This window comes from Chionomys nivalis, chromosome 3 (genome assembly GCF_950005125.1).
Source record: "Chionomys nivalis chromosome 3, mChiNiv1.1, whole genome shotgun sequence".
Lineage (NCBI taxonomy): Eukaryota > Metazoa > Chordata > Mammalia > Rodentia > Cricetidae > Chionomys > Chionomys nivalis.
Genome location: NC_080088.1, coordinates 95305831 through 95320284, shown reverse-complemented (window position 1 = coordinate 95320284; position 14454 = coordinate 95305831). Strand labels below are relative to the sequence as shown.

The following is a 14454-nucleotide window of genomic DNA, read 5'->3' as shown; positions in this document are numbered from 1 at the left end:
AAAAATTGTCAAACTGATAGGTATACACTCTTACATTATTACGAACTAGTTGTATTAATTACTTGTCTTGTAGCTGCAACAAAATGTCTAACCAAATAAAAACCGTTTCACAAGCACATGAAAGCAGGTTGGAGTCTTTAAAACAAGGGTCTGTCTATTAGTTACTTTTCTGTTGCTGTGATAAACACCATGGCCAAGGAAACTTATAGAAGAGTTTGCTTAGGTTTATGGTACCAGATGGGTTAAAGTCCATCATGGCAGGGAAGCATGCCAGCACACAGTAAGATCAGGAATCTGAGAGCTGACATCTTCACATGTAAGCATGAAGCACAGAGAGGTAACTGAAAATGATAAGAAGCTTATTTTCTTAAAGTCCACCTCTAGTGGCATACTCCCTGCAGTAAGGTTGCTTCACCTACAGCTGCTCAAACAGCATAACCAAATGGCAACCATGTGTTCAAGCCCAAGACTAGAAAGGAAAGTTTTCCTACAAACAATTATAGCCTGAGATGAGAACTCTGGTGTCCATGGACTCTTCAGATGACTCGTGGAATCATATGTGTGAGAAACAATGGACTGGGAAGTGGGGAGAGACTGGTAGAGATGTGAAACTCTACACCTCCCTCATAATCTACATGGAGTTAATGATAGTTCAGTGATACATGTTTTCTTCAGTGATGTAACCCACTGATAAGTGGACCATATTGCTATAAATAACCCCTTAACTTTACTATCCTTAAACAACATTATTTAAACTCATACACACAAAAAGACAGGAAAGTAGACAGGGGAACTGGTTGGAAAGAGAGAACTGATCAGTAGGATGAAGAAAATTGGGAGACAGGGATGGAGGTAAATAAAGTCAAAAATGTTAAATGTGTATAAAATGCCAAAATGAAACTCATTAATATATATAATTAGTATGAGCAAATAAAATGCATAAATGAATTAACTGAACAGCAAAATAATTAAACAAGAAGAATAATAGATCTTGATTGAGTTTATCAACCCATCCTGTTGTGTATCTAATTTTTTCTGAAATGAAAGTTTCATCTATGGAAAAGCTCATTAAGATCCAGAAGAAAATGAAGCTTATCAGATTCAAGAAGTAAACAAAACTCTCAAGTGTAAGGAAGTTCCTGAAACTTGGAAGAATCGTAAGATCCCAGCATCCAGGTTATATAAGCAGTAGTAATTATAAGAATTATAAGGGAACTTCAGAGATATATCTTTCTTGCATCAGAGATGCAACACTCTTCACCAAGACTCAGTGATGGAGCTGCTTTTGAATCACTTGTGCATATGTAAGCAAGCCCTCATTTATGCTCTTGTAAGTGCTCATAGAAATTCACTACTTCACTATGCTAGAATTGAGTGGAATCATTCCTTCAGTCTCTGTTACCACATCTGGAGTAAATAGTTGTTCCTTCACAACTCTCTAGGAAATGTCAATACCACCATGCTTATTGGCTTCTCAATTTAGTAGTTAATTGTAATATACTTCAAATAAAAAAGTGTTTGGTAAACAAACATTTAGTCATTAGCATCACTATAAAAATTCTCATTTTCAGTAATAGTTGTTGATAAAACTTGTAATTGGTATTTATTTTCTCAACAGAAATCAGGTTTGGATGTGACAATGAAGTAGAATTAGGAAGTCCCACAAAACCGGGAAGTTGAATGTATCTATCTTGGATTGGTGTTTTCACATCCTTTTGTTCCATAGTAAGCTCAATGAACACCCAGAATCCTGAATGTATGCACAAGATTACCGCAGTCTTCATCTTTGAATTTATCCAAAATCTAAATTGGTTTCTGGTCCAGCGGGACACAGCATCATAACAAACTGCTATACATCAAGCTCCACTTATGGTACCATCTCTTGGCACAACCTTTAGAAGTACTGGTTTTTCTGGTTGAAGAAGTCCTTGCTTGCTTAATTTTAAAGGGATCTGCAACAATTAAACAAGTATAAGAAGTAGTCAATGAAGAGACACCAACCACAAATACAAAAATGAGAAACAAAAATGCCAAAAGTGCCTTACAAGCACACAAAAATGACTTTTACCTCCAGTGTCCTTCCTTAGGTACTATCTACCCTTTTGGAGACAGGTTTCTCACTGGCCTGGAACTCACAAATTATATAGTTTGGGCTACTCAGTGAGCCCCTGGAATCTACTGGTCTCTGTCTCCTTGGTGCTGGGATTATGAGTGCATGTCAACATACCTAGTTGGTAATAGGTGTTGTTTGTTTGTTTGTTTGGTTGGTTGGTTGGTTGGTTGGTTGGTGACTAGGTTTTTTGGTTGATATGTTGGGAGTTGTTTGTGTTTGTTTGCTTGATTGCTTTGTTTGCTATATTTTTAATGGGTTGTGGGGATTAAGCTTAAGTACACATGCTTTCAAGGAAAGAATCGTACTGATTGATCTATCTCCTGCAGCCCCTGAATTTAGACAATCTTTATACTTAGGTCTTTATTAAAAAGAAAAGATAACAATTATAAAACTGAAATACATAAACTTTCCAGTAAATATTGAAAAGAAATTCCTTGGATAAATAGATCAGTAAAATTCTCTACAAAGCAATAGCCCAGTTAAAAAGAAAAACTCCCATAAAACATAAAACTTACTGAAAAAGCACACTGACCTGAGTTTCCTTACAAGGTTGGAAGGAGAAGTTCTGCAGGATGCTGACAAGAGCGATTTTCATGTTCATGAGAGCAAATCTCATGCCAATACAATTCCTGGGTCCATCCCCAAAGGGCAGATATGTGTAAGGATTAATGTTGTCCTGGTTCTTCTTGCTGAACCTGGTCCCACAGGGATAGATGAAGACAAGTTAATGAAGCCTAAAACCCACAACAGTCACTTACTTGATATTTTTAGATACCTATAAGTAGTAATAAACAGGAAGCTTTTCTGATCTGATTGTGAAAATTTTAGTGTTACTTTTACAGTTTCTTGCTTGTATACAATATATTGTGATTATTTTTCCCTTCCACATTAACTTCTTGTATACTCTCCCCAACTCTATTCACATTCTTCAGAACTTGTCCCCCTCCTATTTCCATATCTTTTTGGGAGAGTCTTTCCCAGGAAGTCACAAACGTTGTATGTTCATAATGGGGATGGCCATGTTCTAGCCAGAAGACCTCCCTCATTCTTCAGCTCCTAGTCTTTCCATCCCCTCTTCCGCAGTGTTCTCTGAGCCTTGGAGTAGGTGATATGCCACAGGGATTATACAATTACAAGTCTTTCCTCTTGCTTTACCATAGAGAAACTTGTAGTCATATTGAAATGAGGTGAACGCTGTTTAATAGAATGTTTATCTTTAAACATGATTGTTGCATTTAGTGTGATGTGTTCATTCTCTGAGACATAAGAAATGAGACTAAGTGAAGAAAAGTATCTTATTGGTTAAATTAATAGTCATTGAAGTGGGAGGAAAACATAGTCACCACTACTGTGTAGCATGAATAATAAAAGCCCAAAGACAGATATTGGGTTCAACCTGAAGATCATAAAAGTAAAGCAGCCCGATACTAGAGAAGTCTTACCTCTACCAAGGCTGAGCGACTACAGACTGGGCCCTGAACCTCTGTTTCCTCCTTTTTTATATTCCCCTCTAGTGCTGGGATTAAAGGCATGTGACTCCCTCACAGTGGGATTAAAGGTATGAACATCACCACCTGGATCTGTTACTGCATTGATCTTGTGTAGCCCAGGATGGCCATGAACATTCAGAGATCCATCTGCTTCTGTCACCCAAATCATGGGATTAAAGGTGTGTGCAATCACCGCCTGGCTTGTATGGCTGACTGGTGTTACTGTTTTGTGTACAGTAAATATACAATGAAATATCACTATACTACTGAAATTGTTTTCCTTACTCTTTCTTCTCACTGTTCTTTTTTTCTCTTCTTCATTATTCTTTTTTCTTCTTTCTTCCTCTTATTTATTCCCTTACTGCTTTACCTTCCCTTTCTCTCCACTCCTCTCCATCTCTCTGTTCTTTCCTACTTCCCATCCTCCCTTCCTCCACCATTCTCTTCACTTCCTCCTTACCCTCCCTCCTTTTTTCTTCCCTTCTCTTTCTTTTCCTTCCTTCCTCCTTATGTCCCTACTAGCCTCCCTTTACTTTCCCTCCTCTTCCTTCTTTTTCTTCCTGCACTTCCCTTTCTTCTTCACTGAATATTTTAAGTCAGATAATTTAAAAAGACATACAATGCTACTATAGCATGATATTTCCATTAATTTATTTATCTGTGTTTTCTTTTGGGTATAAAATCTGGTAGGGTAGATAACCTATTCAAATTAGATAACATATAAATGACATCTAAGAGAAAATTTGTTGGTTCCTAGAAAAAGCAGCAATTGCAATGTGACTTTGTGTTTAAAGTTGTTTTTTCAATATTTGGAAATTTTTTGAGTATATAAGTGTATTCTATTTCCAAAAACATAATGATGGTTGTGGAGGTATGTGAATAAACACCACACATGAATGAATGGTTGCTGGTCACACAGAATTCTATTGAGAGTGCTGTGGATATTGATTTGTTTTGTTTTCAGAAATTTGATGAATATTTTATTCATCAAGTTCCATTAATATAAACATATTCAAAAGTCGAAATTAAAGACAGAGATTGAAAAATATTATAAAGGAAGCAGACAAAAGAGCTCTAGTTGTAAATTTCTTCATCTAGCAGAAATGATACTTGGAAAATTATTTATTGATATTTTTAATGTGATAGGAAATTGTTAGTACTCAGGAGTGCTGGTATAGCACAGTTGGAAAAGGAAGTGTTTGGACACAAAGAATAGGACTTGAGGCCCCCACCCCCACCCCCAAACCTGCCTTGTCTGCAAGGTCCTTAGCTGTGGAACAGTTTCCTGCCATTTCACTAAGGCTACCAACCCAGAGCAGTGAGTCCCTGACTAGAGGGCAGGCCTCAAGGTCCCCGCCAGGGAAAGCTGGCCCTTGCTGCTGGGGCTGCAGTCTCTGCTGTGATCTGCTGGACCTGCTCTGCCTGCGCCCTACTTCCCTTAGTCCCTGGCTCATTGGGGCATCCAGGAGTTCCTGTGTAGGTGCCGAGAAGTTTCATCGGGACGGGTGAGTGTGTGCTATCCTGGGGCGGACTGTCCCGGTAGAGAGCACAAACACCCCTCCCCCAGCTCCTGCTGCAGGGCTTGCTCTCCTACACACCCGCCCCCACCCCCACCCCCAAACCTGCCTTGTCTGCAAGGTCCTTAGCTGTGGAACAGTTTCCTGCCATTTCACTAAGGCTACCAACCCAGAGCAGTGAGTCCCTGACTAGAGGGCAGGCCTCAAGGTCCCCGCCAGGGAAAGCGGGCCCCTGCTGCTGGGGCTGCAGTCTCTGCTGTGATCTGCTGGACCTGCTCTGCCTGCGCCCTACTTCCATTAGTCCCTGGCTCATTGGGGCATCCAGGAGTTCCTGTGTAGGTGCCAAGAAGTTTCATCGGGACGGGTGAGTGTGTACTATCCTGGGGCGGACGGTCCCGGTAGAGAGCACAAACGCCCCTACACTAAGGCTACCCAACCAGAGCAGCGGGCAGGCCTCAGCAACCCCCAAAAGGGAGCGCAGGCACCTCCAGCTTGTACTGCAGTGTCGCCTGTGTTCCACTGGACCCCGCCCGACCCCTTGCATTCGGCCTTCTTTACGCGGGTCATTGGAATACCACGCATCCATGTTTTGGTGTTGAGGAGTTCACCTGGAAGGGAACGGTTCCTGCCCCTACACTGAGGAGATACACCTAGAGAGTTAGTCACAGCAAAGACTGGTCCAAGACATCAGGCCTCTCCTGGCTCCATTTGAAGGAAAAGATGGGCAGGCGCCAATGCAAGAATTCCCCCAACAACTTGAAAGGCAACGTGACATCACGAGGATCCAGGAATCCCGAAATGAGAAGTCTAAACCCTAATACAGAAGAATTAGAAGAATTCGACTCAAAAGTGAATTTTATGAAAATAATAGAGGACCTTAAACAGGAGGTGAAAAACTGCCACAACCAATTAGAGATTACAAACAAAAAGGTAGAGGAAATGAATAAATCTCTCAAAGATACCCAAGAAAACCAAGAGAAACAAGAAAAAGTAATCAAACAGGTAAGGGAAACGGTTCAAGACTTGAAGAACGAAGTGGAAGTAATAAAGAAAACACAAACCGAGGGAAGGATGGAGATGGAAAATTTGAATAAACGAACAGGAACTACAGAGACAAGTACCACCAACAGATTACAAGAGATAGAAGAAAGAATCTCAGACACTGAAGATACCATAGAGAAAATAAACACTCTCATCAAAGAAAACAGCATAACCAACAAATTCTCATCACAAAACATTCAGGAAATCTGGGACACAATAAAAAGACCAAACCTAAGAATAATAGGGATAGAAGAAGGAGAAGAAGTACAGCTCAATGGTCCAGAAAATATATTTAATAAAATTATAGAAGAAAACTTTCCCAACCTTAAGAAAGATATTCCTTTGAAGGTCCAAGAAGCATACAGAACACCAAATCGACTGGATCAAAAAAAAACATCTCCTCGTCATATAATAATCAAAACACAAAACATACAGAATAAAGAAAGAATATTAAGAGCTGCAAAGGAAAAAGGTCAAGTTACCTATAAAGGTAAACCTATCAGACTTACACCTGATTTCTCTATGGAAACCATGAAAGCCAGAAGGTCCTGGATAGATATACTGCAGAAACTACGAGACCATGGATGCAAGCCCACACTACTATACCCAGCCAAGCTTTCGTTCACTATAAATGGAGAAAACAAAGTTTTCCAGGATAAAAACAAATTCAAACAATACGTAGCCACAAATCCAGCCCTTCAGAAAGTAATTGAAGGAAAATCACAAACCAAGGAGTCCAACAATGCCCACAATAACTCAGACATCTAAAGACCCTTCACCAGCACAACTTGAAGAAGGGAAACACACAAACTCTACTACCAAAGAAAAGAAAGAAAGAAAGGAAAAATGACCGGAGTTAACAACCACTGGTCATTAATATCACTTAATATCAATGGACTCAACTCACCTATAAAGAGGCACAGGCTAAGAGATTGGATACGAAAACAGGATCCAACATTCTGCTGCTTACAAGAAACACACCTCAACCACAAAGACAGACATCTACTCAGAGTAAAGGGCTGGGAAAAGGTTTATCAAGCAAACGGACCTAAGAAACAAGCAGGTGTGGCCATACTAATTTCTAACAAAGTTGACTTCAAACTTAAATCAATCAGAAGAGATGGAGAGGGACATTTTTTACTCATAACAGGAACAATTCACCAGGATGAAATCTCAATCCTGAATATATATGCCCCTAATATAAAAGCACCCACTTATGTAAAAGAAACGTTACTAAAACTCAAGGCAGTCATCAAACCACACACACTAATAGTAGGAGATTTCAACACTCCTCTCTCACCAATGGACAGGTCAATCAAACAGAAACCTAACAGAGAAATAAGAGGATTAAGGGAGGTAATGAACCAAATGGACTTAACAGACATCTATAGAACATTCCACCCAAATAGGAAAGAATATACCTTCTTCTCTGCAGCTCATGGAACCTTCTCGAAAATAGACCACATACTCGGTAACAAAGCAAACTTACACAGTTACAAAAAAATATCGGTAACCACCTGTGTCTTATCAGATCACCATGGATTAAAGTTAGAATTCAACAACAATGCTATCCCCGGAAAGCCTATGAACTCATGGAAACTGGACAGTCAACTACTGAACCTCACCTGGATCAAGGAAGAAATAAAGAAAGAAATTAAAGTCTTTCTTGAATTCAATGAAAACGAAGACTCAACATACTCAAACCTATGGGACACTATGAAAGCAGTGCTAAGAGGAAAATTCATAGCATTAAGTGCCCACTTAAAGAAAACGGAGAAAGCACACATTGGAGACTTAATAGCCCACCTGAAAGCTTTAGAAAAAAAAGAAGCAGACTCACCTAGGAGAAGTAGAAGACTGGAAATAATCAAATTGAGGGCTGAAATCAACAAAATAGAAACACAGAAAACAATCCAAAGAATCAATGAAACAAAAAGCTGGTTCCTGGAGAAAATCAATAAGATTGATAAACCCCTATCCAAACTAATCAAACGGCGGAGAGAGAATACGCAAATTAACAAAATCAGAAACGAAAAGGGAGACATAACCACAGACTCAGAGGAAATTCAGAGAATCATTAGATCTTACTACAAAAATCTGTATGCCACAAAATTGGAAAATGTTATAGAAATGGACACTTTTTTAGATAAGTACCATATACCAAAGTTAAACCAGGACCAGGTGAACAATCTAAATAGACCTGTTAGTCGCGAAGAATTAGAAGTTGTTATAAAAAACCTCCCCACCAAAAAAAGCCCAGGTCCAGATGGCTTCAATGCAGAATTCTACCAGAACTTCCAAGAAGACCTAATACCTATACTCCTTAATGTATTTCACAATATTGAAACAGAGAAGTCATTGCCAAATTCCTTTTATGAAGCTGAAGTTACTCTGATACCAAAACCACACAAAGACACAACCAAGAAAGAGAACTACAGGCCAATCTCACTCATGAACATCGACGCAAAAATACTCAATAAAATACTGGCAAACCGAATCCAAGAACACATCAGAAAAATTATCCATTATGATCAAGTAGGCTTCATCCCAGAGATGCAGGGCTGGTTCAACATACGAAAATCTATCAATGTAATCCATCATATAAATAAACTGAAAGAAAAAAACCATATGATCATTTCATTAGATGCTGAAAAAGCATTTGACAAAATTCAACATCCCTTTATGATAAAGGTCTTAGAGAGATTAGGAATACAAGGGTCGTTCCTAACTATAATAAAAGCTATTTATAGCAAGCCGTCAGCTAACATCAAATTAAATGGAGAGAAACTCAAAGCTATTCCACTAAAATCAGGAACACGACAAGGTTGTCCACTCTCTCCATACCTCTTTAATATAGTGCTTGAAATTCTAGCAATAGCAATAAGACAACATAAGGGGATCAAAGGGATTCAAATCGGAAAGGAAGAAGTTAAACTTTCATTATTTGCAGACGATATGATAGTGTACATAAGCGACCCCAAAAACTCCAGCAAAGAACTCCTTCAGCTGATAAACACCTTTAGTAGCGTTGCAGGATACAAGATCAATTCCAAAAAATCAGTTGCCCTCCTATACACAAAGGATAAGGAAGCAGAGACGGAAATCAGAGAAGCATCACCCTTCACGATAGCCACAAATAGCATAAAATATCTTGGGGTAACCCTAACCAAGGAAGTAAAGGATCTATTTGACAAGAACTTTAAGTCAATGAAGAAAGAAATTGAGGAGGATACCAGAAAATGGAAGGATCTCCCTTGCTCTTGGATAGGGAGGATCAACATAGTAAAAATGGCAATTCTACCAAAAGCAATCTATAGATTCAATGCAATCCCCATCAAAATCCCATCAAAATTCTTCACAGATCTTGAGAGGACAATAATCAACTTTATATGGAGAAACAAAAAACCCAGGATAGCCAAAACAATCTTATATAATAAAGGATCGTCTGGAGGCATTACCATCCCTGACCTCAAACTCTATTACAGAGCCTCAGTATTGAAAACAGTTTGGTATTGGCATAAAAACAGAGAAGTCGACCAATGGAACCGAGTAGAAGACCCTGATTTTAACCCACAAACTTATGAACACCTAATTTTTGATAAAGGAGCTAAAAGTATTCAATGGAAAAAAGAGAGCATCTTCAACAAATGGTGCTGGCAGAACTGGTTGTCAACGTGTAGAAGAATGAAAATAGATCCATATCTATCACCATGCACAAAACTCAAGTCCAAATGGATTAAAGACCTCAATATTAGTCTGAACACACTGAACCTGATAGAAGAAAAAGTTGGAAGTACTCTACAACATATGGGTACAGGAGATCACTTCCTACGTTTATCCCCAGCAGCACAGACATTAAGGGCAACATTGAATAAATGGGACCTCCTGAAACTGAGTAGCTTCTGTAAAGCAAAGGACACTGTCACTAAGACAAAAAGGCAACCCACTGACTGGGAGAAGATCTTCACCAACCCTGCAACAGACAAAGGTCTGATCACCAAAATATATAAAGAACTCAAGAAACTAAATTTTAAAATGCTAATGAACCCAATTAAAAAATGGGGCACTGATCTGAACAGAGAATTCTCAACAGAAGAAATTCAAATGGCCAAAAGACACCTAAGGTCATGCTCAACCTCCTTAGCGATAAGGGAAATGCAAATTAAAACAACTTTGAGATACCATCTTACACCTGTCAGAATGGCTAAAATCAAGAACACCAATGATAGCCTTTGCTGGAGAGGTTGTGGAGAAAGAGGCACACTCATTCATTGCTGGTGGGAATGCAAACTTGTGCAACCACTTTGGAAATCAGTGTGGCGATTTCTCAGGAAATTTGGGATCAACCTACCCCAAGATCCAGTAATACCACTATTGGGAATATACCCAAGAGATGCCACATCAAATGACAAAAGTATCTGTTCAACTATGTTCATAGCAGCATTGTTTGTAATAGCCAAAACCTGGAAACAACCTAGATGCCCTTCAATGGAGGAATGGATGAAGAAAGTGTGGAATATATACATATTAGAGTACTACTCAGCAGTAAAAAACAATGACTTCTCGAATTTTGCGTGCAAATGGATGGAAATAGAAAACACTACCCTGAGTGAGGTATCCCAGACTCAAAAAGAGGAACATGGGATGTACTCACTCATAATCGGTTTCTAGCCATAAAATAAAAGACATTAAGCATATAATGTGTGATCCTATAGAAGCTAAATAAGAAAGTGAACCCAAAGAAAATCATATAGTCATCCGCATGGAGAGGGGGAAGTAGACAAGATTGCAGGGCAAAAACTGGGAACTTGCGGGTGAGGTGGCATGGGGCAAAGGGGAAATGGGATGAGAAATATGAGAAGGGGAGGATGGGAGGAGCTCGGAGGATTGGGATGGTTGGGATATAGGAAGGATGGATACGGGAGCAGCGAAGTATATATCCTATCTAAGGGAGCCATCTTAGGGTTGGCAAGAGACTTGACTCTCGAGGGGTTCGCAGGTGTCCAGGAATATGTCCCCAGCTGGTACCTTGGGCAACTAAGGAGAGGGAACCTGAAATGACCCTATCCTATACTGATGAATATCTTGCATATCACCTTAGAACCTTCATCTGGCGATGGATCGAGGTAGAGACAGAGTCTCAATTTGGAGCAACGGTCTGAGCTCTTAAGGTCCAAATGAGGAGCAGAAGGAGGGAGAACATGAGCAAAAAATCAGGACCACGAGGGATGCACCCACCCACTGTGACAGTGGAACTGATTTATTGGGACCCCACCAAGGCCAGCTGGTCTGGGACTGAATAAGCATGGGTTGATTCCGGACTCTCTGAGCATGGCGGTCAATGAAGACTGATGAGAAGCCAAGGACAATGGCACTAGGTTTCGATCCTAATACATGAACTGGCTTTGTGGGAGCTTAGCCAGTTTGGACGCTCACCTTTCTGGACGTAGATAGAAGGACCTTGGTCTTCCCGCAGGGCAGGGAATTTGGACTGCTCTTCAGTATCGAGAGGGAGAGGGAATGGAGTGGGGGGAGGAGAAGAGGAGTGGGGATAGGGGGAGGGAAGTGGGGGGAGGGCAATATTTGGGAGGAGGGGAGGGAAATGGGAAATGGGGAGCAGGTGGAAATTTTAATTAAAAAAGAATAAAAATAAATAAATAAGTAAAAAAAAAATAAATAAATGGCACTGTTTAGTTGTAAAAAAAAAAAAAGAATAGGACTTGAGTTCAAATCCCCATAAACTAGGTAAAATTATAATTTAGGAATATTAATGAACATTTCAATCTAGGTTAGGGTACAGACCACAGAGATAGGCAGATCTGTCAACTTCATTGGCTAATCAGTATCAATTGGAACTGCATCTTATGTGAGAAAGACCCACAAATTGGATCTCTGGTGTATACTACACACACACCCACACACACACACCATAGAGATCAAGAGAGATAGAAACAAAATTCACATATGCAAGTACACACATATATGAATACATTTATACTTGTACACACAGACATACAAATACACACATACAAACAGAAAAAACACTATGGCCTAATAAACTGTATTGCCTATCCTTTCTTTCTTCTATACGATTTTGTCTTCAAACTTTTTCATTTTAAAACAATTGTTTTTCATTTTATTTATCAATCCCAGTTTCTACTTCCTCTCCTCCTCCAGCTCCTGCCACCCCATCCCCATCCACACCTCAGAGAATGGTTTTCCCATGGGGAGCCAACAAAGTTTGGCTTATCAGTCGGAGGCATAATCAAAGCCCTCCCCCTATATCTAGGTTGAGCAAGGTATCCCTCCAAAGAGAATGGGTTTCAAAAAGTCAGTTCCAGTACTAGAGATAAGTCCTGGCCTCACTGGCAGTAGACCCATAGACATCCCCAGCCTCACAACTATCACCCACATTCAGAAAACCCTGGGAGAGATATACATGGATTCCCCTAGAAGGGGAAATAGACAAGATCTCCTGAGAAAACTGGGAGCATGGAAATGGAGAAGGGAAGAGGGAAGAGAAGGGGGAAGGGAATGGGAGAGATGGGGGAGGACAACATGAGAGAGTGGGATGGCAGAGATGGGGGAAGGACAGAGAGGGAGAGAAAAGAAAGAGATATCCTGATTGAGGGAGCCATTGTGGGGTTAGCAAGAAACCTGGCACAAAGTAAATACCCAGGAATCTACAAGGATGACCCCAGCTAAGACCCTAAGCAACAGTGGAGAGGATGCCTAAACTAGCCTGTGGTAATCATATTGATAATTACTTTAATTGTAATTATAGAACCTTCATCCAGTAACTGATGGAAGCAGAGGCGGAGATGCACAGCTAAGCACTGGGCTGAGCTCCCAGAGTCCAGCAGAAGAGAGGGAGAATTGATAATATGAAAAAAGAGGTCAAGACACGATGGGGATAGCCAAAGAAACATCTGACCTGAGCTAGTGGGAGCTCACTGAAGATGAGTGCTGAAGATGTTGGTTTGTGCATAGTACCTTTGTGAATTTGTCAAATATTTTCTGTTGTAGATATTGATCAAGATATTCACTCATCAGTGTTTGAGGTAGTTCCACATACACAGTAAACACAGACTATCTGTCTCATTATTAAATGAATATAATAACAACAGCACAGTCAATCGTCTGTGTGCACAAAACTATGGGAGGCGTAATTACTGAGACTGGAAGGAACACAGAAGCCATCTAGTCTAGAAGACAGAAGAACTGATGAGCTCTGGTTAGCTTCTTCAGCAAGTACTGTACGTAGACTTAATTATGTCTAAATGGTACATCATGACCAACAACATAAGGTTTCAGAAATCAGGAGGTGCATAATTAGAAGCAATGGCTGTCTAGGACCTAAGCCTCTGCCCTAGAAACACCATTATTTATTTTGCTTGCCAAGTAAACAATTAGACTGTAGACTGTGACTAAAGCCTGACCTTGCCTCTGGGTTCCTAAAAGAGCCTGCTTGAGAAAAAGGATGTCTCAGACTTCTAGACAGCAAGCCATGTGGCTCTGGAAAATTCATAGAGTAAGAGAGTGTCCAGGACAACATCCAGAGGTAAGAATGGAAGGATCTGTGGTCTCTTCTCTGTCCTCAGTAGAGCTGCTCAAACAAGGCCCTCAGATTACATCATCACAGTCACACTGGAGGACCCAGGAGGCAAAGCCTAGTTAAATGGAAAATGTAAATATTCTCTAAAGGTGATAGGTGCAGTTAAAGGTAACAGCAAGAAAAACCTAGGAATAAAAAGCCTAATCCATTAAAATAAGATAGTGTTGAGGACATTGTAACAGATGTTACTCTTGTCTTAAAAGTTTGTATAGGTATATAGGTAGATAGATAGATAGATAGATAGATAGATAGATAGATAGATAGATAGATAGATAGATAGATAGATAGATAGATAGATAGATAGATGATAAGTAAACACAGACAACTGCTATTGCTACTTATGTGTTTTCAACACCAAGAGAGAGCACATATGCTTGGACTAGCCCAGTTCTGGGTAGTTTATCTTTCCCCACGTCCCTGTACCTTTCAGGGCGGAACTCCTCAGGTTCTGGCCAGTACTTTGGGTCTTTGTGAAGAACAAGAGTTGGTACTATCACCACAGTCCTTTTGGGAATGAGAACCCCATTAACTTCAACATCTGCCTTACAGACCCTCTCTAGTCTTCCAGCAATTGGATATAATCTGAGAGTTTCATTTATCACCATGTCCAGATACTCCATCTGGACCAGGGTGTCATGGGTGGGGGGTGCCTGCAAAGAGGGAGAAAGATTTTAGTAA

General features: G+C 40.1%; 1 protein-coding gene across 1 annotated transcript in view; it reads right to left on the bottom strand.

Annotated features, from left to right (window-relative positions):
- Positions 1–1548: 1548 nt before the first annotated feature.
- LOC130870750 (cytochrome P450 3A9) overlaps positions 1549–14454 on the bottom strand; it is a 32146-nt gene continuing 19240 nt past the window's right edge. The window contains exons 11-13 of the mRNA XM_057763528.1: positions 14200–14426; positions 2646–2808; positions 1549–1952 (exon numbers count right to left, since the gene is read on the bottom strand). Of these exons, the coding sequence (XP_057619511.1) occupies positions 1857–1952; positions 2646–2808; positions 14200–14426 (486 nt within the window). The 3' untranslated portion in view covers positions 1549–1856. The remainder of the gene's footprint in view (positions 1953–2645; positions 2809–14199; positions 14427–14454) is intronic.